Here is a 25009-nt window from a genome sequence, read left to right as displayed (position 1 = left end):
CTCTCTTGGAGGTAGAACCTCTTCATTGCCTAAATAGAAACAGATGGGTAGTGGATATTTATTTGTGTAAAGCATGATAAATGAGGGAGATATTTGATTGGTTTGTAGAGATCTCTCGAAAACTTCCTGTCTGGACACATGGATATGGAAGAACAACAATGACCAGAGATAAGTCAAATACTAAATCTGATTAGTTGTGAGAGATTTAAAAGATGATGCTGTGATTTTGAGATGCTGCAAAAATGAGGGTTTCCAACGGTAGTGTGGTAAACATATATATAAAAGTATTTACATCTTTCTAGTGTATTTACATTTATTTTTGCTAATTGAAACTAAAAGCATTGTTTCTTCTGTACATCCTGTGTAAAGTTTAGCTAGCCTCTGCAATAGTTTTATCAATACATAAAAATTAATATTTTCTCTATGATTCTTCTTCTCTCTTTTTGTCTCAGTCACTTCAACACAGAACATGATCACTATTTCGGTATTGGATCAATGGAAGCAAAGTTTATCTGTGGAGGATTTCCTGGAAAAGTCAGTAACTTTAAGTTAAAAACCTATCTGATTCCTTTGATATTATTCAGGTACTTTGTAAATAATAAGCTAATGATGATAACAGAATACAAGAATCTTTTCTGGCAGTACAATGCACTGGAGCTGTGCAGATAGCTCAAAGATGGCTTTTTCTCTGAAAAGTAGTTTTGTGTTTTTATGGAATTCTCTACTTCTCTGTTGCATGTTTGTAATGGTCATGTAATGTATTTATGACATTGGGGAAAGTTTCTGAAATCTTTTGATGAACATGAAAATAAGCCACGAGGATTTTTTCCCCCTTTGTCTGAGGCAATTTTCTCATGTAATTATAAATTAAGCTATTCGAAAAAGAATATTTATATATCTTTGAAAAGTGCAAAAGACAGCTATACTGCATTATAGCAATTGAAGATAGATGTATTTATTTTTAAATTATATCTGTAAAGTAAAATCATATCAAATGAACTCTGAATAGAGTTAATTTTAAAAGTAGATTTGCAACATAGCCTTTACAGCATACATAAAATATGAAAGAAAGATATGGTTCTGCAAAGCCAGTAAATTGCATCCATTTATGCTCTCAGTTATCAGCGTAAATGAAATGGGGAAAGAACGTTTGTGCTTTTACAGCCAGTACAAAATCTATTATCTTCAAATCCACATTTAAAAATGGTTGCAAAAAAAACACATTGAGAATTATGTAGTCATGTACAGGAAATACCAGCACAAACTTACCAGTACCTTATGCTGTCATTCTTCTGTGATTTCGCTATGATACAGTCTTTAACTGCATTGATACGTACTGTGCTTTCAGCTGGTCGTTTATGGTACAGGGATGGTCCTGGTCACAGAGCAGATCAAGGCTGTGCAGAGAATGATGTGACTGGCTGTGAAATTAGACCTCTGTTGCAGTAACAGCTGCTTTTTTCTGTAGATGTGGCACTTCACAAAAAGGAAGTGCATAGTTCTTTGAAAACACAGTTACTTCAGGAGAAAACCAGAATGAAAAGTACAAAATGGGAACTTTTTCTGGAAAAAATTATAAATATCTTTACCCTTAATTTAAAGCACAGTTAATTCTCTTTGTGTTCTTCTGTGAAATTCCTTGATCTTTAGTTAATCTTCGTAATCAACACTGGAGAGGTTGTATTTTCCTATCATTGTGTGATTCTTGGGCCTTGGTTAAGGAAGTTGAATGTTGCCTCAGGAACTGATTCCGGTTTTGGCTTTGTCAAAACTCCTGTGTGATTTTGGACAAGTCCTTTAAACACATAATTCTGCAGTTGTCCACTGAATTTGCTGCTTCTAATTTCTGGCAGACCTAAAGTCAATGAGCACTCAGAAACTGGTTGGTGTTTACTAGTGCTTTAAAAGGGAAAAATGCCAAATACTTTGAAAGACTAGGAGCTTGATGGCTTAGACTGATAACACGAGTATCTAGGGTTTGTTTCTTGAGATTATGGATTTAATATTAGCATTTTTATGGGAATCTTGAAAATGTTAAGGGGTCCATTTACTGTTTTTTTTTCCACAATATTAGAAATATCCAAGATGGTGTATTTGCATTTAACTGGGGTTTTGTTAAATGGTCTACAGCCATATGCTCTGTACTGAAGATAACAGCACAGAACGGTTTTCATTACTCAACCAGAGGATTTTGGGGGAAAAAATGTTTATGATCACAGCTTTTCCAACCCCAGTACCTAGTAGCACATAATATAGTGTCTGTTTTCAAACAAGGTCATAGTCCAGTTAAAAGTTTTCTAACGTTTCACTGTCCTGTTTTCTAACTGTAAACATTATGTATGTTGCATTCTAAATGTAAACATTGGATGGGGATTTTTAATACAACTTCCACTTCTTTTTTGTGGAAAAAGAAAAACTGAGCCAAAAATCCCCATCCCAAACAACAACAAAACTCGTAGCAAATACCTGGGAAACATTCTGTGTTTTGTCCTTTGGATTCACAGTACTAGCCTTTATCTTCTAAAGACAATAGTGAGATCAATAGTTTTTAAGGCTTTACAGGAGACTTGAGCAGGTTTCTTTGTGCTGCTTGCAGTCCTTTCTTGTATGATGGAAAACATACTCTATGGGCTAACAGCCATTCTCGTGTCCTTTTGCTTCTCTTCAGGGTTCAGATAACTAGCAGACACTGAAGTGGCTAACTTTTAGCTGTGTAGGCCCTCCTTTGCATCCTTGTACTTGTGGTATTAAGTGAAGGAATGTCTGAATACTTTTAGAAGTTTGAAGCTGAAACCATAACTCTCCTTTAACTTTTGAGTTGAAAAGAAAGCACGTTATGTGAAAATTGGGCTGATATTAACTACTGAACACAAAAAAAAAAAGGAAAATAAACAAACAAAATAAATAATATTAAGGAAAAATAATAGGCTTGCACAGATGCAGAAGTTTTATTGTGCTATATAAATAGTAAAATCAAAGTTAAAAAAAAACAATTACTTGTTTAAGTTGCCAAAACCAACCTGGAAAGGTTACTTTGGAGATTAACATTTTAATATTTCTCTGGGGTTGGACTAGATAGCCTCCAGAGGTTTCTTCCAACCTCAACTATTTTGTGATTCTATGATTCTGTAAACTGGAAGCATTTGGTTATATATTTTCAGGTTTTAATTCAGGCCATTATCAGTCAACATAACCAGTACACTACTGCACTTTAAGAAAAAAAATGTATAGATCTGGAGATTTTGTGACAAAACATAATTACAAAATGAATGGCATCTGAAATTATTCTGCCTTATACTAACCTTGAACTGTAGTTTTAGATTTACGCCAAAAGCTGCACTGAGTTAAAACTGAAATTACGTTCTGCATCTCCAGGAAAAATAAATAAGACTATTATAATATCATCTTTGCACCTTGAGAGTGATAAATGTTGTGAGGATGCTGTGAAACACATGCAAAGACCATCACCCACAACATTGTCTAGACTAATAACAGCAACAGAAAAAGAAATTCCTAAAGAAGTTGTTACAAAGACACAATGTGGTTTAGTGAGTAGTTCAAGAGTCAGTCACATGCCATCTCAAGGGATATTAAATGCCAAGAATGAAGGCATTTATTAGACCATTTACTTCTCCCTGTTTTATCACTGAAGATTGTCAAATCTAGATATATCTGAGGAAATCAGAGCATTTATTAGAATCTAGTTACAGAAAAATTAAGATTTTTTCACTTACTGTATTTTAAAATTGACTGGGTTTAGTCTGTATAGCAGTGAAAAAACATCATTGGGTAAGATTACGAAATAAGGAGCAAGGAGTTAGGATGAAAGGATGTGTTTGTGATTTGAGTTATTCAAGTACTTTGCATTCTAACTAAAGCAAATCTAAGTAAATCAGATATTTTAAGTTAGTGGTTTCCATATAAGTAGGACTGAGCAGTATTAAGACACGTAATTCAGCACAAGTTGTAAGTATTCCTGGTAGGGAGCACAATATACTGCTGTATATTTGCAAAGCAAGGCACACACACAAAACAGAGAGGAATGAAATGTGGTAGGTTGTTTATTTTGCATTTGTAAAACCTGGCCTACAGTAAATGTTTTTCAGTAGATTTACTGTTATTAAGGAGTGAATAGAATGACATGTAAATTTGTAGATCATAGAATGGTTTGGGTTGGAAGCCACCTCCAAAGGTCATCTAGTCCCAACCACCCCTGCAGTCAACTGGGGCATCCTCAACTAGATCAGGCCACCCAGAGCCTGTGAAGCCTGACCTTGAATACCTCCAGGGATGGGGCCTCAACCAGCTCCCTGGGCAATCTGTTCCATTGTTCTACCACCCTCATGGTAAAGAACTTGTTCCTAAACACCCTGTCTAAATCTAGCCTTCTCTAATATAAAGCCATTGCCCCTCGTCTTAATCATTAGAGGCCTTTGTAAACAATCACTCCCCAGCCTTCTTGTACATCCCCCTCAGGTAGTGGAAGGGCACAATTAGGTCCTCAGAGCCTTCTCTTCTCCAGGCTGAACAACCTCATCTCTCTCAACCTGTCCTCAGGCTGTTCCAGCCCGCAGTCATTTTTGTGGTCTTCTTCTCCACCCACTCCATCAGGTCCATGTCTTTCCTGGGTTGAGGGTCCCAGAGCTGGACACAGTCATCCAAGTGAGGTCTTACCAGAGTAAAGGGACAGAATCAACTCTCTCAATCTGCTGGTTGTGCTTCTTTTGATGCAGCCCAGGATGTGATTTTCTTTCTGGGCTGCAAGTGCACATTATTGGCTCCTGTCCAGCTTCTCATCCACCAGTGCCCCCAAGTCCTTTTCTTCAGGGCTGCCCTGAATTTCATTATTCCCCAGCTTGTGTTGATGTCAAGGATTGCCCGGACCTAGGTGCATGATCCTTCACTTTGCCTTATTGAGCCTCATGAGATTCTCTTCAGCTCACCTCTCCAGCCTGTCCAGGTCCCTCTGGATGGCATCCTGTCCTTCAGTCTTATCAACCTCACTACTCAGTTTGGTGTCATCTGCAAGTCTGCTGAGGGTGCCCTCAGTCTCACTGATAATTGATGAAGATAGTGAACAGCACTGGTCCTGATACAGACCCTTGATAACACTAATTGACATAATACTGATTGCTTTCTGATAATCAAAATGACATGACAAGAAATAAGCAAGATATTATAATCTTTTCAAAACTGGTAAGATACAAGCTCTAAAAAGTTCTGCTGTTGTAACTTAAAGAAGTGGTCAGCGTCTTTCCTGGAATACCACTTTCATTGCCAGGTATAGCTCACAGGAGAGTTGTAGTCCTGGAACTGTACAAAAAAAAAAAAAAAGTATAATTGCCTAGTTAAAGGATTCTAGACTTACAGTAACAATTATCAAAGCATGTCCCAGATGTGCTGGTATATAATATAATTAAAATTGAGTTCAGTATCTTTGGGTTGCTTATCAAAAGATTCAATGCATTCTATTCTAAGACTCTGCTCAGATTACTTCATTCTGTTTTAACAATAGGCACATTTTAATACTAAATAAGGGCTTTGTGTACGTTTTTCATGCTTTTCAGTGTTTCTATAGGTTGAGATAACTAATTAGGAGAGGTCATATTTTGTCATAAGCTTCTCAGTTTGGGAGTTTTGGGCTTGTGATGTTTTTTTGTTAAAAGTGTTCATGTAAGCCAGTGAGGATTACAAGTGTGAAGGACTGATCAAAGCAGCCAGTGAAGTGGACTGATATATTAAGGTAAACTGGTTCAAGTGGCAGGGTGTCCAATATCTCCTTGCAGAGTCTGAGAAACAAAGAGAGGACAAGTAGAGAAAAATACTGAGTGGGAATAAAAAAGAATGAGGAGGCACAGACTGCCTAGGCAGGCATGAGAGTACACCTGGCAGGAAAGGAGATAAGGAAATGAATCTGTAATTCCTAGAAACTGCCAAATTGCTTAACTGAATAAAATACCGTACTAGCTTTACTATATGCACTTAACTGCCACGCTTATTTGATGATGGGATTCAACTGTCCATGTTTCAAAGATTATTGTAAAGATCTAGTTGAAGCTAAATACATTAAATATAACATAGTGCCTTCTGTGTTCAAAACATTGTGCAAGCACAGCTAAGTGGCTTGAACATATGTAGCCATACTTAGAGTAGCCTGTTGTTTAAAACACCGTTTCCCAGAACAGCCATAATTACTAAGGGATTGACTATGGGAAAGCCTGGCCCATGTAGTCTCAAATCAGCAACTCACCTAGGGTTGACCTACCAGTAAAACTGTAGAGAAACCCATTGATGCCAGTGAAGTTGTCCGACATGTCACTTGACACAGTGTTCTAAGGTTCATGGATTTTCAAAGACTTAGGCCATGTTAAAGTTTGGACATTAATTATTAACAATATTGTATAATTATTGTTTCTGAACTGTAATACTTTGGATGTCAAGATTGACTTTGGAGCTGTACTCAAAAAGGTTGTAAAACAGGTTGGTTTGTTTGTTTTTTTTTAAAGACATGTAGTATTCCTCCCCATTGTTGCCTATATATGAAGGTCTATACCAAAATTCAGAGGTGCACGGAGGTACTGATTTTGTTTATGAGGCTTACCTCCAGATGGCTAGTACAAAGCAAGACTGTGTAATAAAAAGGTTTGTTAAAAAACTTGAATAAATCAGGAGGATGAACTGTTGGGAAATCAGTTGTCTGAAATTAAGAGTATTTTCAGTAAGTTTAGCAAGCAGAAAATGTGGGTTCTTCAGAAATGTCAGAACTCATCAGTCAGCCATTTTATTGTTCCACTCAATGTGTACAGGTAACATAGCATTAACACAACCATATTTTAATTAGCAAGTGCAAATATTTTGTCCAGATGTATAATTAGCTGAGGACTATAATTTTTATTTTCTGTAGTCCAATGATTTTGCTATTTGTTTGGCAAGCTTTTTGGTTTGGTTTGGTTTGGTTTGGTTTTCCTTCCAGACAAGCAATCATAGAATGGTTTGGGATGGAAGAGGCTTTAAAGATCATCTAGTTCCAATCCCCCTGCCATGACAGGGACACCTTCCACTAGACCAGGTTGCTGAAGACCCCATCCAACCTGGCCTTGAACACTTCCAGGGAGGGTACATCCATGACTTCCCTGGGCACCTTGTTCTGGTGTCTCACCACCTTCACTGTAAAGAATTTCTTCCTAATATCCAGTCTAAATCTGCATCAGGCATAGTGTGGCCAGCAGGAGCAGGGAGGTCATTGTACCCCTGTACCCGGCACTGGTTAGGCCGCACCTTGAGTACTGTGTCCAGTTCTGGGCCCCTCAGTTTAGGAAATATGTTGAATTGCTGGAGCATGTCCAGAGAAGGGCAATGAGGCTGGTGGGAGGTCTGGAGCACAAGCCCTATGAGGAGAGGCTGAGGGAGCTGGGACTGTTTAGCCTGGAGAAGAGGAGGCTCAGGAGAGACCTCATTGCTGTCTACAACTACCTGAAGGGAGGTTGTAGCCAGGTGGGGGTTGGTCTCTTCTCCCAGGCAACCAGCACCAGAACAAGAGGACACAGTCTCAAGCTGCACCAGGGGAGGTCTAGGCTGGAGGTGAGGAGAAAGTTCTTCACAGAGAGAGTGGTTGGCCATTGGAATGTGCTGCCCAGGGAGGTGGTGGAGTCACCATCCCTGGAGGCGTTCAAGAGGGGATTGGACGTGGCACTTGGTGCCATGGTTTAGATAGTCATGAGGTTTAGGGTGACAGGTTGGACTCGATGATCTTTGAGGTCTCTTCCAACCTTCTTGATTCTTGATCTACCCTCTTCCTGCTTGAAGCCATTCATTCCCATCCTATCACTTATAAGCCTTTGCAAAAAGACCCTCCCTATCTTTCTTGCAGGCCCCCTTCAGATACTGGAAGGTTCCTATAAGGTGTCCCCAGAGCCTTCTCCAGCCTGAAAAGCCCCAACTCTCACAACCTGTCCTTGTAGTGGAGCTGCTCCAGCCCTCTTATCATCTTTGTGGTTCAAATAGTTTGATGTCCTTCTTGTTTTGGGGACCCCAGCACTGGATGCGGTACCCCAGGTGCAGTCTCACAAGAGGGAGGTGGAGGAAGAATTGCCTCCCTCATCCTGCTGGTCATGGTTCTTTTGATGCAGCCCAGGACACCGTTGTTCTTTGGGGTAGGAGGGCACATTGCTGACTCCCAAGTTCTTCTCCTCAAGACTGCTCTCAAGCCATTCTCTGCCCAGCCTATATTTGTGCTTGGTATTTTCCTGACCCAGATGCAGATCTTGTACCCGTCCTCCTTGAACTCCTTGGGGTTGGCTTGGGCCCAGTTCTGAAGCCTGTCCAAGTCCCTCTGGGTGGTGTACTTTCTCTGCAGCATGTCAGCCAAGGCATAAAGCTTTGTGTCACCCACACACTTGCTGAGGGTGCACTCAATTCCACTGTCCAGGTTGCTGAGTAGTACAGAGATTTGTATGAAAAGTGACAGAATGAAATGGGTTTGTTCCTTCATTTATCCTGTCTTTTCCCTAATGCAGGTGGCTTGCAATTTCTGCATGGTTTTTGAAATGCAACTACAGGTTTAACCAGCAGCAAATTTTTGTCATAAATGCTATGACATAATTGGTTTGATGCTTTTTTTTCCAGCTGTTACCCTTTTCTTCAGTTTAACACCGGGGATAAACTTAAAGAGCTTTTTCTTGGGGAAGAATTAAACATGTAATTTGACCATGGATCTAGTGAACAGTGTTAACAACTTTGTAATTGCCAATCTTGTGCAGTGAACATTGATTGCCAAAGTTTTTAGAATGTCTTTTTGAGTGCTCTTGATTTACTGAGAAGTCAGGGAAGTTATGATAGTGCTTTTACAACAGCTTAAGTATCAAGATGTTTTTTCTGCTATTTAGGAAGCCTGTCTCCTCTGGAGAGCTCTGTACTAGCAACAAATTAATAGAATTTGTTTCAAGTTCAAATCCCTGCTCTCAGACTGACATAGAAGAAATTTATACACTTACAAAGAATGTTGTTAAGGAAGGATCCACTCAAGACAAGTTTTTGAAGATCGACTATGTCACTGAATTTAAAGAACAATGGCAAGGTAAAGTGTTTAAATCACTATTTTCTAACATTTTTTGGAGTTAGCTTGCTAACTTCCATAATTTTTTGTGCATGATCCATGGTCATTGCATAGATCGTTTGGATGATCACAGCCTTTGCAATTGCAGAAATTGTAACCGTTTAATATAGATTTATTCCCTGGAGAAGCAAAGCTTGTCTTAACAGTTCAAGATAGATGCAAGCCAAAAAAAAAGTTTCAGGGTGACCAAGTACATGGCAGAAGGTGACAAAAAGTAACACAATTAGTAGATCCTTTATGCCTCAATAAAAGTAGATTTTCATGGCCTGTTATTTTACCATATCAGGGATGGAAAAAGTAAGCACTTTCTGCTTTGTTGCTGGGATGAAAAATAAATTAAAAATGGATAATGTTCCTATGTGGTTTCTGAAGTGTTATTATTAGTAGCACCCTAATAGATATAATGAATTCTGATCACAGAAAGTAGAACATTGGGACAGTGTTTAATTCAACTGTATTACAATTTATTTTCTGAACTATCAAGTTCTTTTTCAATAATGTAATAATTTACTAAGGGTTTTTTCCATAATGGCACAGAGGAGGGAGGTGGGGTTTGATACAATATTGTGAAAATTAACGTTTACCAGAGTATCAACAATACAAATGCATTGTAGTTAGTGGTTGAAAGACAGTGATAGTAATTAATCTGATTAAGTAATTAGCCTTTTTTTTTTTTCAGAGTTAGGTGGCATGTTGCAGAAGGTTTCAGTAATTAATAAAGCTCTCTGTATTGTGTGCTTACAAAGACAATAAAAATAATTCAGATGTTTTCCCTGTCTTAGCTATTACTTTCTTAGGAATAATCAGGAGTCTGAAAGAAAAAAAAATAGATGTCATAAAACATTTTATATTTCTGAAGTTACAAATTATTATTGTGTTTAAACAAACATGAATAGGCAAGGGAAAAGCGACTGGATTTTAATGATTTTTTTTTTTTTAATGGGAGAACATTAAATTATTCACTATTCTGGTGACTGGTGTATTGAATTATCTGGTCAGTAATTATCTTCCAGCCCTTTTTCTAACTCTGCATTAAAGAATGAAATGTTTACAAAAGCCTGTTGACTAATTAATGCCAGCTCATTTGCTAACAGCACAAATCCAACAGGCAAAATCATGGAAATATACTGACAGAGAAAAATTATTAGAGGTGGAATGTTACAGGTGATACAACACAACTATCAAAACTGTATTGAAAAAAAAAAGAAAATAGGAAAGAACATGATCTAGGATTTGAAACGATCCAGTGAGGAGCATTATGTTTTAATTCAAAGTAGCTTGTTACTGCAGGAGTTTTCTTCCTGTGAGCTTGTGTGCATGTTAAAATGTTACATGGTTATTTCTGGTAGTGTAACCTGGTTTTCCTGTCAGAGAAAAAAATCCATTTCACTAGTCATTTCACTTTTTGAGGAGTACTATAAGAAATAATGCATTTAATATGTAATAAGAGCTGCAGTGTTTAAGGGTTTTTGTTCAAGGCAGAGAAAAGTTTCCAATAAGGTTGTGAAGTTTAGTGTTGTAGATTACACACTCATTTAAAATGTAGCTAGGAAATTATTACTGGACTAAACAGTAAGTTAAAACGTGAAATGTGAAGCACATTGAATGGAAAAGCTAAAAACTTAATTTGGTTCGGTCAGTACTGCAGAGTTCTAGTCTTCTTCCCAATTACATTAGACTGATACTAGATTACAATATTTAGCATGCTGTCAATAGCCTGTCTGTTTTGCACAGGCTGTCTGTTAGGAGAAATGGGTCACAGTGGAATGACAACCATCTCTGTGCCATTAAGCTGTGGAGCACTAACTTTGCTCTAGTGTGTGGTAGCACAGACAGTGAAACACCCAATCAAACATGAACTAAGTATTTGCACCCTGATTGATAAAGTACTTGAGCACATGTTTAGGCCTATTATTAAGTTTATTATGAAGTTTAGGCCTATTAGAAGTTATTTCCAGAAGAACTTCAATGACCAGAAGTTCCTGCATCAAAGAAAGTGATGATACTGTATTCAAGTTACAGTGCTGAAAAAGAAGCTTATTAAAAAAAAAAATGTGGAACTGCACTTCCCAAAATCTCCAAGTGGAAATTCAGTTTGGTTTTGTATAGATTAGAAACACTGGCACTTGTGAATTTTAAACTCCACCTGTTTCTCCAGCTGTAAAATTTTGTGGTAGGAAGGCAGTTACGTATGTGATTATATCTGTTCCACTTCAGGAGGGCACTTTACTACTAAATGTGTAAGTGCATTCTTGCATAATCATGCTTTCCTGAGTTGGAGAGTAAGAGGTTAAAGCATGTTTAAAGTAACAAACAAATGTGAAAAATGTGACAAAAATATTTGAATCACGTTAGAATAATAAGATTCAGTGAAAAAAAAAAACATTTTTGGTACACTTTAGTACTAGAGCCACTTAGAATAAAAAGATACACTGCAAATCAATATAATTTAAAAAATAATTAAAACCATAGCTAAATTGAGAGACTAAATGTGAATCAAGGGCAAAGTTGTGCCTCATTTGACTGGATTTAGTGTTAGGGTGTTACGAGTTATCCTGCTTTATTTGAATTAGCAAAAATTAAATGAGATATTATTTGAGGACAACATGATCAGCTTTATATTATAGACACTGTCTTTGTTTTCCAATTGATTTTAGCACCTATTTTTACAACAACTATTTGCATGAATAGTAGGATGCTTCCTACTTTGTTTTTCTTGCTTCCTGAAAAAAAAGGAAGAAGAGTAGATCAGGGATTTTGTAAACTGTGTCAGCAGATACATCAGTTTTCCTGCTGGAGGTACTTTAAGCTTTATAAGCTAGTAGAAGCTTTAGCAGCCTTTCCTGAATGATCTGTCTCATTACACAGAGGCATTTTATAATGAAGCATTTTTTTTTTAATTGCTGGATCCGTTTATGAGGATTTGTTCACATTAGCAGCATGAAACAGTTTGTGGGGAACATAATCTATATTTCCAGATATATTGTGTCTGTATTTCCAGCCACTAGAAAGGGAAGTTATTAGAGATAAGGAGTCACTGAGGGAGTAAAAGGGGCACATGGGATGAGGAGACTTCCACGTGTATTGCAAATACAAAGGACTGCATCAAACTGAGTTGTGGTTGCTGCATCAGCTCTGCCTCATGTTTTTTGTTGCTTTCAACTTAAAGGATGCATTTCTGTTTAGATGTGTATGGGGAGACTGCATCATTTCTACATTAGAAATTGCACTGAACTAAGTTTCTCCACCAAAAACCTACCTCAAACATGCTGTTGTCAATCTTTACAATACAAACAAGGGCATGAAGAGAAAATACTTTTTAAGAGGTGTTATATAAAGCAAAACAAAAAGCAAAAGAGACCACTGGGAGACTAGACTTCATTACATTTAAAGCTTAAAATACTAAAATATTTTAAGTACAAAGTAATTGTTGTTTTGCTGACATTTGTAGTGTTCCAGCAGTTACTCAACACTTGTTTTCATTCTGATCATTCTTACTGCATTTATATTGCTTGTTAACATATTTTTTCTTATTTTCTGGCAGATTTATATATGGAAGATGAACTTGTTTTTATTAATAGTCTTGAAAGTTTTCGTAAAAAAATGCCTACTTCATCTATGCTTCTGAGCAGACTACATATTTTTTTAGTAAAAGATCCCCTTTTAGATTCTAAAGGACAGAATTTAATAGAAGAAAGGTATCTATGAATTGTTGTGTAATATTAAATATAAATAATTTTTGTGTGTTGCTATTATAATATTTTAACATATGTTGTATGTTAATTTTTTAACTGTTTTTTATTTACTATAGGTAAAAACTTTAGTAGGATGACTGATTCTACGATTCTATGAAATTCACATGCATTATGTAAGAACACCAATCAGAACAATTTGATAATTCTATAAGATTGGATAAATGAAACAATGTCATTTTATGTTCTGTGTGAAATATACTCGGGATCAGGATTCCACTTTTGGAATACTGAAATACTGTCCGTGGTTAAAGGACCTGATCCTCCCTCAAAGTGACTGATTTTTTTTTTTATCAAGCTGGTACAAGTTATATTCAGAGCATGCCTAGTATTTTTTAAATATATTCACCTGTATGGCTAAGTTTTGTGCTGGTTTACTCCACGTCTGGATGACTTGTCTAGCTTCCTTTGCACTTGATAGGGTTGCATGATTCACAGGCAAGATTTAACTTTGCCTATATAGTAACAAAACAGGGAGGTGTGTGGTTGTCTTTTTTTTTTTTTTCCTAAACATGAGCCCTGATCTGACAGTGAGTCTTGGATATAAGACTCTGTGCACATGTGAGTACTGTAAATATCCAGTGAGAAGAACATGATCCAAATTCTGCAATGACTTTCAGAAATTCCAGTCACAGGAGAAAAAAGTGCTAATGCTTTTCAGAAACAGGTCTCACTTGCCAGTCTGCAGTTGACTAGCAAAGCCAGCAGCCTTCTCAAAAGAGAGTCCAAATCTCCCAATGAAGCACACAAGGAAATGCATTTAGACGAAGAGATACAATTAGACAGACTTCTGCTTAAGATAAAATTCAGCGAGCATCCCAAGGCTAGGTGTGGAACAATTTGTATTAACCAGTCTAAAATATTCTTCTAGGAAAACAGTGGTAAGAAGGACTGATGAGGAAGCTATCCCCCTAAAAAGTCGTTATAAAAATTTAGTGCCTGTAGTGGCCACAAGAGCCACACTGAAAGTTTTTTGTTTCTGCTTGAAAAATCTTTGTTCTGCTTGTATCCTTGCTTTACATGGCAAGTAATAGTCTCGCTCCTGAGGCTAATCAGCATTTCATATAATGCTAACCTGTAATGCTGCTTAGCACTTTAATAGTTTGTCAGTTTTCACTTTAATTAACAGCACAATCTGCCTTTTTTTGGTGCTGAATCATTCCTGAAAATAGACCTTAAAGATGACAAAAGAGAAATAATGTCAACATCATCGATTTCAGCATAAAAACATTAGAAGAAAATTAGGTCTGCGACTCATGCGGAAAGGATTTTTCCATGATGGGACTGCATGTTGAGATGATGAACAATTTTAATAACTTTTTAAAGTCAGGTCCCAATGTTAAGAGGTTCTACTTTGCTCTATGTAAATACACATATATATAAATGCTATTCTAATTGAAATTAATGACACTGTATTGTCATTTCAGTTAATTGCACTGATTAGTACAACATCCCTTGGAATTGCTTTCTTAGAAAAGCATAGATTTAGAAATAAATAAGTTTCGCCACCTGTATGGCTGTTTAAGCTACTGCTGAGAAAGGTCCAAAAGGTCACAGATGTGAAATAATACAGAGAGGTCACTTGCTTTATCTTCTTTTCAAGGGAATGCTTGACTTTTCAAAATGAAACAGAAATGGAAAAGAATAAGACTGACTTGCAGGAGATTAAAGAGAATTTCTGTACAATATCTATAAAAGATGAAGAGGTATCATCATGTTTCTTACCAAATATCTTAGGGATTTGGGGGACCAGCTTGACTTTTTTGCTTGAAAGAAGTGATATCTGTATTTTGCTCCATTTTTCAAAATGATATAAAACAAATTTTCAATTAAATAAAAAAAGATTTTATTTTATTTCAGCTGTAAATTCAGATCTACTCATTCCAATCCAATGACTTGGTTTGAAATACTGTGACACTAGGAGGTTTTTTTTCTGTATTGAGCAAAGCTTTGTGTATGCTGTGTAAATGTCATGCAGCTTCTTTTATAAAAGCTGTTAGATTGGTTTAGAACTAAGCTAATTCAAGATTCTGAAAAAGCTTAGAGGGTACACTAACATCAAAGGAAATTCACTTAACCATTCTGTTGTGATTAATATTTTTCAGTATTTCATGTTACCTTTTGAGTTAGAATGCTGCAAACACAGCAATGGCAGATCAGATTCTGTTAAGATTCCATCATACTTGGAACTGAAAGAGTTGTTAAATTTAGCTCCAGAACCTATGGCTGATGAAGACATGTGCAAAGAGGTGATCAAAGAAGGTGAGGGTTGGTTTTCTTAAATGCTCAACATAGCTTTCCTTTCATTTGCACACATTTAATACACTTTTACTCTTTTATATTCAGTTCACTTATCATCACAGCCTATCAAATGAGAATTTTTCTCTATGAGACTGTGAACTGTGCTATACCCAACTTTCTGAGTATTAGAAATGTCTCTTCAAGTAGCCAAGGTGAAGTATTTGCCATTTTATTCAATCCATGGCAGTGTTGTAATCTTGGAAACATGAGCCAGGACTCATGATATCCCATCTGCCACAAATATAATAATTTAGTATTGTGTTTTCTTGCCTCTGTTTGAATTTACTTTTGGAGACATCCTTAGGAGGACTATACACAGCACAGTCATTCTATAAAAAAAATGCTTGTATCATATTGTTTAAAGAAAAAGAATTACAAAAATAGAGAATAAAATGTTGATTTATGGCATTTTTAAAATCCGTTTTCAGATCTCAAAGCAGAAATTACACGTAAAACAGACATTTCAAAGTACTGTCCCAAGCCACAAGAAATTTCCTCCAGTGACAGCAGAAGTATGTTGGAATTTTGTGAGGCAGGTAGGAAGATCTGCATAAATCAAGTGGTGATATTTAAAATAAATTCAAGTGATTGTCTCCTTATTCTGCTCTTGGGAGTACATGCACCACATAAATATAAAAACATTTTCTTTGTGCAATCTGCTATTTTGTATCTGCACCATAAACAGGTAGAAGTGCCATTCTCTTTTCTAGAGTTTTAAAAGCTAAACAAAACCATCTTTACAGTTCCTTCACATTGCTCTTGGCTGCACTTGGTGTCTATATCTTTTGCAGTTTATCAGGGTTTTAGATTTGCTTTTTATCTAACAACTTAGAATGAACGTAAGGAAGTTCTTCACTGGTGACACACTGGAACAGGTTGCTCAGAGATACTTACCTCTCTCTGGAGGTGTTCAAGGTCAGCTTGGCTGGGGCTTTGAGCAGCCTGGTCTACTAGAAAAGTATTCTGGCCCATGACAGGGGGATTGGAATGAGATGATCTTTAAGATCCCTTCCAGGCCAAACCATTCTGTGATTCTGCCCAGAGAAGGTAGGGGAAAGTTAGGGCAGAGTGATTACAATTGTGGAGTCAAAGAGCACAGTTTGTTAAAGTCTTACATAAATGCTTTCAGAAGACGGTGATGCAGGACAGTCCAGGAGAAAATATTGAGTTTATAACGTCTAGAAGTTCTAAACTTGTGTACAGACATTTTGGTTTGCAAATGTTTCAGTAATGCTGTGTGATTGTGAAGCAAAGTCATATAGTAACCAGAGCTGTTTTCCACAGACGTAAACTGAAGGTGTTGAATATTTGCTAATGTGTGTGTTGGATCCTAGCTTCCTCTATGCTGGCATCAGGAAATCCTTTATACAGACCCAACTTTAATCGCTTAAAAACTGTTAGTCATGCTGGTTACACTGCATACCAATGCCTGGCAGTTTTGGTGCCTGACTCTCCAGAATAGCTATCCAACCTCAATTAAAGTTTCTTCAGGTTACAAGTGTAACCTCTTTGAAAATAACGGATATTCATGCCAACCCCACGCTTTCACAGCTTAATGTTGGCTGGCAAGAGAGGCTGAAAAATGGCTGTTTATCCATTATTGCATTGGCCAGTAGCAGTATTATCCCCCAGTGCAGGTTCACTTGATAGTTTTCCATCCTGGAGCTACTAAAATCTTTGAGAAATCTGAGTTTTCTCCAGACCAAGACCCCTTTTCTTCTCTTAGTTTTAATACAATTTAAACTGAATCAATGGTTGACCTCTTCAGGCTCATAGCATCACACTCTCGGTACGGTATTGCAGTGGGCTTTTGGTGGGAGGGCAGAATCATGTTAGCTCAAAGTGTCTGATGTAAAACCTCAAGGCAAGCACACCATATATTGTCCCACCAAGACAAAGTTAAAACTTGATGTCTGTCTGGAGATTATTGCCTGGCATGATTAACTATAATCTGAATCTAGTGCAATCTTTGACTGCTCTTTACTTCTAAAGCTTATGATAAGCAGGAGGAGCTTAAGTGCAGTAGATCTGAGGTTTGGGACCCTCTCCTGTATACAGTAATAACAAGCTGACTGTGATCTTATGTAGAACATTGTCCATTCTTCAGGAGCAGATGAGTAGCCAAACCACCTTGAGTGGTTTTAAAAGTGACAGCATTAGTCTTAATTGCCAGGTTGCTGGCTTAGCTCTGACGTTGAATCAGGGAAAATTCACTGGAGTACAGAGAGATTTCATGTCTGGGTTTTTTTCGTTTGTTTGGGTTGGTGGTTGTTGTGGGGTTTAGGGGTTTTTTGTTTGTTTTTTTGGGGGGTTGCTGTTTGTTTTGTTTGTTTGGGGTTTGTTTTGTTGTTTCTTCTATACTCAGATTTGTAGGATAGAGACCTGAAAAGCTGTATGGGCACTGCTTAGACAATGTTTGCTAATGGAAATTCCTATATTTGATGTCAGATTTCAGCATAGCTCCCCTACAGTCTTTTCCTTCTAATTAATATTGCTGTTTGTGAGTTACCAAAAGTGAAATATGTTTGCAGCAATTCAAAGAAACAGTATTTTTTTTTTTTAAAAGGGCATTTTCTGTAAATATTTACTTGCTCTTCTTCTTCTTCTAATAGCTATAGAGGTTATTTGTTGATAAAGATGTTGAGGGATAAAAGAATTCACTTGGCCATTAATGTTTCAGTGAAGGGGAATGACACCCTGAGTTTAGACAGAGTTTAGCTAATGTAGCTGGTCCAAAAATTCCAGCCTAAAGGCAAAAATAACTATACAAAACTGAATATGAACAGTACTGCTCAAAGATAGATAATTACTCTTTTTAGATATGCCAGGAGTTTTTGTTGTCCTGACATCAACTCTGGTCCTCCTAAAAGTTATAAATTAGTTCTCACCATACACCTAAAAAAAAAAAAAGTTTGTGAGCTGAAATTCACAGCAGAAGTGCACTGAGCTTTTTTTCTTCTTGTTGTGAGTAAATGAGAAAGAAATTATCCTAACTGGAAGGCTGTTTCTTTCTTTTGTAACCACTTTTATTTCTTACCCTTTTTCCTTTCCCCCAGCAACGTGGACAGTACATACTCTGTCTCTATAACACTGTCCTTTTTCCTTCCCACCTTTCCTGCCCTACAACCTGCATATTAAGTCGGACAAGGAGAAGCTGTAAGCATCTGGAGAAATGACAGATTCATAGCCTGCTGTGTGCCAGTTGGCAAACACTCTGTGTGGCGATTGCAGCTGCTTACTGCCTGTTGGAATGAGCAGACAATTTGTCACAAGTATTTTTCCTTTTGGAAGCACCTAGCTACAATTTTTCTGGCTGTTAGTTTTCACAGGACATGGAGGAACTGTGGGGGGTTTTGTGACCTTTAATTTTTGGTCAAGCTTAACAAAAAATATTATTAGAAGAATGTTAGAGAGATGCATAGAGTTTTCATGGAATGACACAAAAATCAATGAAGATGCAAATTCCTTAATAAAACAATAATTAATGCAATGTCTGCATTTAATATGACTGGGGGGGGAAAAAAGAAAGGATGTTAAAAATATTTGCAGGGAACTTCTAACATGCTAGGTTTGTTTATACACTGCTCTAAAAAAACCCTGGTGTTATAGTTCGTTGCACTAGTCATCCCTGGAAAATACAATGAGTACAATTCGGCTTCAAAGATTAATTTTTTTACAATCCTGACTTGTCTGTTTCTGAAGCTCCTGAGTCCATTCATTTGACTGTTACAGCCAACACAATATTGTCTGAAGACTCTGTTCCATCTAATTAATTTTGTTTATGTGGGAACTGTCTAAGAAGGTTATCAGAGATGAATGCTTAATATCAAAACCTCAGCTTAGGTGATTTAATTACAAAATAAATCTTACATGGGAAGAATATGTAGCCAGAACTACACTGAAGAACGAGTAAAGGAATACAATCTACACATTGTTATCCCCAAACTGGAAATAAAATCTGAAGCATTTGGGGATTAATACTTAAATAGTGAATTTTGCCTTGAAAATATTTTGTATTTTAATCCAAAACATCACTAGAGTAAAATTCCTAAGTATGTGTGTTTTGTTCATGAGTAGATTTGTGACTTAGATTTTTTGTTTTTGTTTTGGGGGGCTTTATGTAATTTCTAGCTAAATATGTTCCATACCTGAAATATGAAATGGAAGTACCATTAACTCCTCCATGCAGACAACAAAGATCATGGGTTAATTTTCTGTGCGCAGGACTTCAAGAAGAACCTATTTCTCTTTCTGGTAACAGGTATTAAAACTTTGTAGTAATAAATCCTATCATAAATCCTCTAACTTGTAAATCCTCAAAATTAGTGCAAAAATAACTTTGGTCTATTTGTGATTGGTAGTTATGTTCTTTGAGATAGCTGCATGTGTTTTGTGTTTTGCATAAAAAAGTGAACAGAGTAGTCTACATCTGTGTTCAGGGCAGCTTGAAAGAGGAAATGACCTGCTTTTTCCTGGGAGACTTAATAGCCTGAAAATCCAATCTCCCTTTCTGGGATAGGCAGCAGTAAATAGTTACGTAAACAGCAAGCATGTATGTGTGTATATGCATATATTTATATCTATGATGAACACATGTATGTTGAGTAAAAATCTCCAGAAGAGCTATAGGAAGAACATATCATCTGTGTTTTAGGGATATCCCTCAAGAATTAAATGTAACACTTCATGCTGACATCGAATCAGGATTGCTTCTCCTATTGCTTGTGAGATCAATACTTTTTTATTTCACTGTCCTTCTGGTGTATGCACCAAGAATTTAATTTTTTTTTCTCCATGAGGGAATCACTATCTAGGAAGAATTCCTCTTTGGTGCCACTTCACCTTGTGAATGAGTCTTGATAGCACCTGTCACTGCTTCCTGTTCACTGTGGTGCTGTATGAAGGAAAAGACAAAATTTCAATTAATTAATTAAAGGAAAAATTAGAGATAAAGTAGATCTTTAAAAGATAGTTTAGTATAAATCAAAACTTAATAGATGATGCTATTAAACTTCTTACCTCCAAGTTTTGTTTTATTTTCTTAGTGTTTTGATTACAGAGCCCTCTAGAGAATACCTAGAATATTTGGTATGGCAGTCAGAGAAGTATCAGCATAATATGAACTCTCTTTTGCTTGTCGGTAAGGATTCCTAATGGATGATCAATTTCTAATTGATGTTGAGGAGCTCAATGTACATGGAGAATATACAACAAAGAAAATGTTAAGTACAGAGCACGTCTTTTGAGCTGTTGAAGTTTATGCAACTAATGTAACCCTGTGAAGTCTGAATTATCTGATTCTTTTAGTACATATGAAAAGTTATACTATGGAAGTACAGAGGTTGGTATGTCATGTGGAGGTAGTTTGAATGAATTGAAGCTTTATTTCCTTATGAAAATGTTCAGCTTGTTAAATTCAGTAACTGTGGTATTTGAAATTTGGTAATCTGCTCAATTCCATTCTGTGTGCTATTTTTCCTTCAGCAATATTTCAAAATATGTATCAATCAATAGGAAAATTCTATCAATGCAAAATAATAACATGACACGAACAGAGTTCCTGTTAGGAATCAAAATATACAAAACCAAAATAAACTGCAGGTTATTTCTGACAGCACCAGAACAGTCATAACCACTGTCATTTCATTTCATTTCATTTCATTTCATTTCATTTCATTTCATTGTTTGTCTTCATTTTACAAGTCTCAGGATTAAGTTATGTATGCTGACTTGTTATGTAGTCCAATTAATTTGTTCATTCATTTATAGTTCAAAAATAATGTTTGATAAGGTTATTACTATTTAAGTTCTTTATTTTTTTAGGTAAGGATTGTGTTAAGTCTTTGTAAATATGGCAATTAAACCCACAAATAACGAACAAGATTGTTTGTGACTCTAGTAATGCAGCCACACAATATTAGATCTGAGACAAATTTCAACAGCTCCCCCTCACTTGCCCTTAGTAAAGTAAAAGGACACTTGCTTTGGTAAGAATAACTGCTTTGCTCTGAAGTCTATTAATGGACACAAAGTTACAAATCAAGGTATAAAGAGTGGATATATTATATATGTAGTATGTTATCCATACTTGAGAGCATTCTTCTCCAAAATTGCATTCTATTTTCATCTTTCTAGGTTATTAATAGAATGTATTGATTTCTGTTTTTTGTAGAGCATAAGACTGTTAAACTTGCATATCAGCATCATTCACTTACAGAGGTGATGAAAATGCTAAGAATTGAAACAGAAGAACCAATGCTTAGCTCACTAGAGGAGGGCTGGTGGCTTCATTTGGGTTTTAATCCAATCTCCATAGAAACTTTGGAACAGTTAAATATAAATGCCAGTAGTACCAACAGTTTACTTCCTGCAGAGTTAGAAACATTCACACAAGTTGCATCAGATCAGTTACAAAGTAAGTTTTGGTTGGTTGGGTTTTTTGTTTGTTTTGTTGGTTTTGTGGGTTTTGGGGGGTTTTTTTTGTTGGTTTTTAAATATTTTTTTAAAAAACTAGAAGTGTTAAAAAGGCAAAGGTAAGTGCTTTAACAGAGAATCACAGAGTGAGAGTTACATACCTCCAAGGAGAAAAATGGAAGATGTTTTATGCTCAAGAACAAGATGTTTTATAACAATGTAAGCCTATTATAATTAAGGTGTACTTTCACAAATGTAGGACAAGTTGTAGGAACAGAAGTGTTTCTCTACACAAAGTTATCTTTCCTATTAATGTGCAGATGAAAAGTAGCCTCCACCAGCCATACTATTTTGTAACAGAAGAGTTTCATATAAGAGAACTTCTTAACAAATAGTAATTTTGCACTGGGATATTTTAATGAAGCAGATGTAGTAGTCCTGTCTGCAGAAGGTCAGTGGGGAGAGTTTGTTACTGTGAAAATTCTTTGTGAAAATACATTTGGTTTGGAAAGTTCTGGAGGATGTTTTTATACTGGCTATAGTTTCAAATTTGAACTATTCATATCTCACAGACCATTATGCATATTACAATCAAACTTTCACAGAAAACGTAAAAAGTTACTTAGATTTTATTACATAACTATGGCCTGACTGCAGGGCACCTTTTGTGGTTGTAGAACTTCAAGGATTGGCATTAAGATGACATATTGTGAAATACATAGGCACCACTCAAGCAAGAACGTTTCCACTTAACTGCTTTTTACATAACTTAAGGTGTTTAGCTGCTGTGTTTAACATGGATGTGCAGCAGCAATGCAAAAACTTGCAGTTCTAGTGAAGCACATCTTCAGAGGGAGCTAACTGCAAGCTTCACTTTTTTTTTCCTCTTAAATAATAATAATTTGTCGATCTTCTAATATTCCTAATGAAATTTTTTGCATCCCACTTCCTAGAAATCTAACACCAATAAGCATCATGCAGATGGTGAAAACTTCTCTGAACAGTATCATGGCCTTCTGTTTCTGACACTGTAGATTTTTTTACTGAGGACTAATAATATTTTTTTGAAAGTGGACCTAAAAAGAAAAAAAAAAACAACAAAAAACAAAGACAAAATCAAAAACGCTTTCTCTGTAACTATCACAAGCAGTCAAATCCTTCTAGGAGAAAGAATAGAATTTTATTTGTTTGTTTGTTTGTTTGTTTTTAGAATGTCTTGAGGAGAAGAATTCTGTGAAAAACCAGGAGCTGCTTTCTGCTGAGAGACATCAGTCAGACAAAGTAATTGATCCTTGCACATCACAGCAGACTCAGTGGCAGCACTTTGCCCTGAATATGAGTGCTGCACCATCTGCCAAAATTCACAGTGCCGATGCCTCTGCGGAAGAGCTTACTGAAGGAAGCATAAAAAAGAATGAGGTAGAAGAGGCAATTTATTTCTTAAACCAAGAAAACAAGCCCCCAAAATTATCTGAATCAGCTGTCTGCAAAGATATGTCTTCTAAAGAAGATAGCTGTCAAGTTACATCTTCTAAAGAAGACAGCTCCACTAGTCAAAAGCCAGCATCGTTTGAACTTGCTACAAAGTGGAACAAAGATGATTCTGACCTGAGCAACTTTATCATGTTGAGATCTACACATAAACTCATCCCAAGAGAGGAGAAAAATTATGTAGATTGTTCTGAAAAAGGTATGCAAGCCAGTTTATTCTGCCATTTTTCCAGGTTTAATTCTGCTCTCTTATACCAGTTACAATACATGCCAGTTCATGACAGTAGATTTAGTGGGGGGGTGGGAGGAGGAGGGAAGGCCTTCAAAGTCAATGGTAGTATTTTAATGATCTTCAGTGTAGCTGAATTTTCAGTGAAAGATCTTACCTTTTACTTTTTTCCTTTAGGTATCTTAGGGGGTTTCTTTTGCTTGTTTTGGTTGGGGAAAGTGGGGTTTTCTGTGGTGTAAGTGGTTTTCTAATAAAATAAACATGAGTTTATTCTTATTCTGGCAAAGCAACTCTGAATGGTACTTACTGGAGAAGATCTCTTCTGTCCATATATTCTGAACCAGATGTCCTGGCCCCTTTGGTGAAATAGTAGCTATCAATAGTTTGATAATTATCAGATTAATTGTAGTTATCCAATAGTAATTTTCGATAGTCTTACTTTTGTAGAACTAATAGCCTAGACAATGAACAAGTTCTTGTTTGAAAAGTACCATTTGAGCCCGTTACCTTGTTGCAAATCCCATCAAATAGTGAGGCAGAACAGGTCTTAAGAAAACAGAAAGTTGTTGGTAGCCCTCCTCTTGATGATGGCAAAGCTTATGAAAGAATCTCAGGCTGTGTGTTCAGCATTGTAAATTAACTGAGAGGGTAAAGTAGAAGAAATTATTTATTTGTTCTAAAAAAGAAAAATTTTAACGCAAAAAATGATAATAAATATTTCCAGATTAGCTTTTCGGGATAAAGTTATATTCATAAAGAATATTTTTTCAAATTTTTTGGACTTGTATGGCAGACTCTTGAGCAATTTTATCTGTGTTTCAGTTATATGTCCCAGCATTAATTTTTTTTTTAATTGTTACATAAAAGCTTTCAACAATGATGCCTATAGAATAGAAATTACATTTAATTGCAAGCTTATGCAATTTTTGTGGTAAAATTAATCTGACAGTAGTTGGCATACGTTAAACCACTTCCATGGCCCCCGAGGGCAACAACCCCAAGTCTAATAGTGCTTGAAGTTTTATGCTACCATCTAGTGAACACTGCATAGAACTGCATATCCTAACAAATCCAAACGTATTGAAAGGCAGGAAGTGCTATGTTTATTAATTGAGTTGTGGAAGTTTAAGTAAGTTGAATGCAGCTTAGAACATGCTTCCAGGTAGACCTCAGTGTTGCAGATCAATTATGTCTGCTCTACAGATAACCTGTTAAAATGCAAAAGTGCATAATTGGACTGATCTAGAAATTATTGTATATTTTTCTAGTAATGTCAAGATTTTATTAAGGGTTATTCTAAATTTAACTGAGAATAAGAAACACAGGCACTGTTTGTAGGGTTCTTTCTGTATTATCTTTGTTGTTTGGCTTGTTTTTAAAAGATGTTGTTGTGTAATACTTAGTTCAGAAAATACATGAGGAAAGCAGTAAAAGAGGAAGGAGGGAAGCAGTAAAAGTTTGTTAACCCAATTTTGAACCCTGTATAGCATTTCAAAATAAGGAAGGTATTTTTAGCTTAATTAGAACATTTTTTCTTTCTTTTCTTTCTGTCTCTCCGTGATCTGTTTGTTTTCTGAGGAGACTGACATTCTTAACCAAAAAAAAACCAAAACCCAGCAATATTTAGGAGATTCCTATCCAGCCAGAAACCCTTTCAAAAATAAAGATGTAGAGCTGCCAAAAGAAGTTTTGTGGATGGAAGCTGTA

At 36.3% G+C, this 25009-nt stretch overlaps 1 protein-coding gene across 1 annotated transcript in view; it reads left to right on the top strand.

Annotated features, from left to right (window-relative positions):
* SHOC1 (shortage in chiasmata 1) overlaps window positions 1–25009 on the top strand; it is a 55271-nt gene that overhangs the window by 2322 nt on the left and 27940 nt on the right. The window contains exons 3-12 of the mRNA XM_054398116.1: window positions 453–534; window positions 8886–9076; window positions 12660–12813; window positions 14471–14573; window positions 14973–15129; window positions 15597–15704; window positions 19300–19429; window positions 20214–20308; window positions 21341–21597; window positions 22804–23284. Coding sequence (XP_054254091.1) covers window positions 453–534; window positions 8886–9076; window positions 12660–12813; window positions 14471–14573; window positions 14973–15129; window positions 15597–15704; window positions 19300–19429; window positions 20214–20308; window positions 21341–21597; window positions 22804–23284 — 1758 coding nt within the window. The remainder of the gene's footprint in view (window positions 1–452; window positions 535–8885; window positions 9077–12659; window positions 12814–14470; window positions 14574–14972; window positions 15130–15596; window positions 15705–19299; window positions 19430–20213; window positions 20309–21340; window positions 21598–22803; window positions 23285–25009) is intronic.

This window comes from Indicator indicator, chromosome Z (genome assembly GCF_027791375.1).
Source record: "Indicator indicator isolate 239-I01 chromosome Z, UM_Iind_1.1, whole genome shotgun sequence".
NCBI lineage: Eukaryota > Metazoa > Chordata > Aves > Piciformes > Indicatoridae > Indicator > Indicator indicator.
This window is presented reverse-complemented; position numbering and strand designations above follow the sequence as displayed.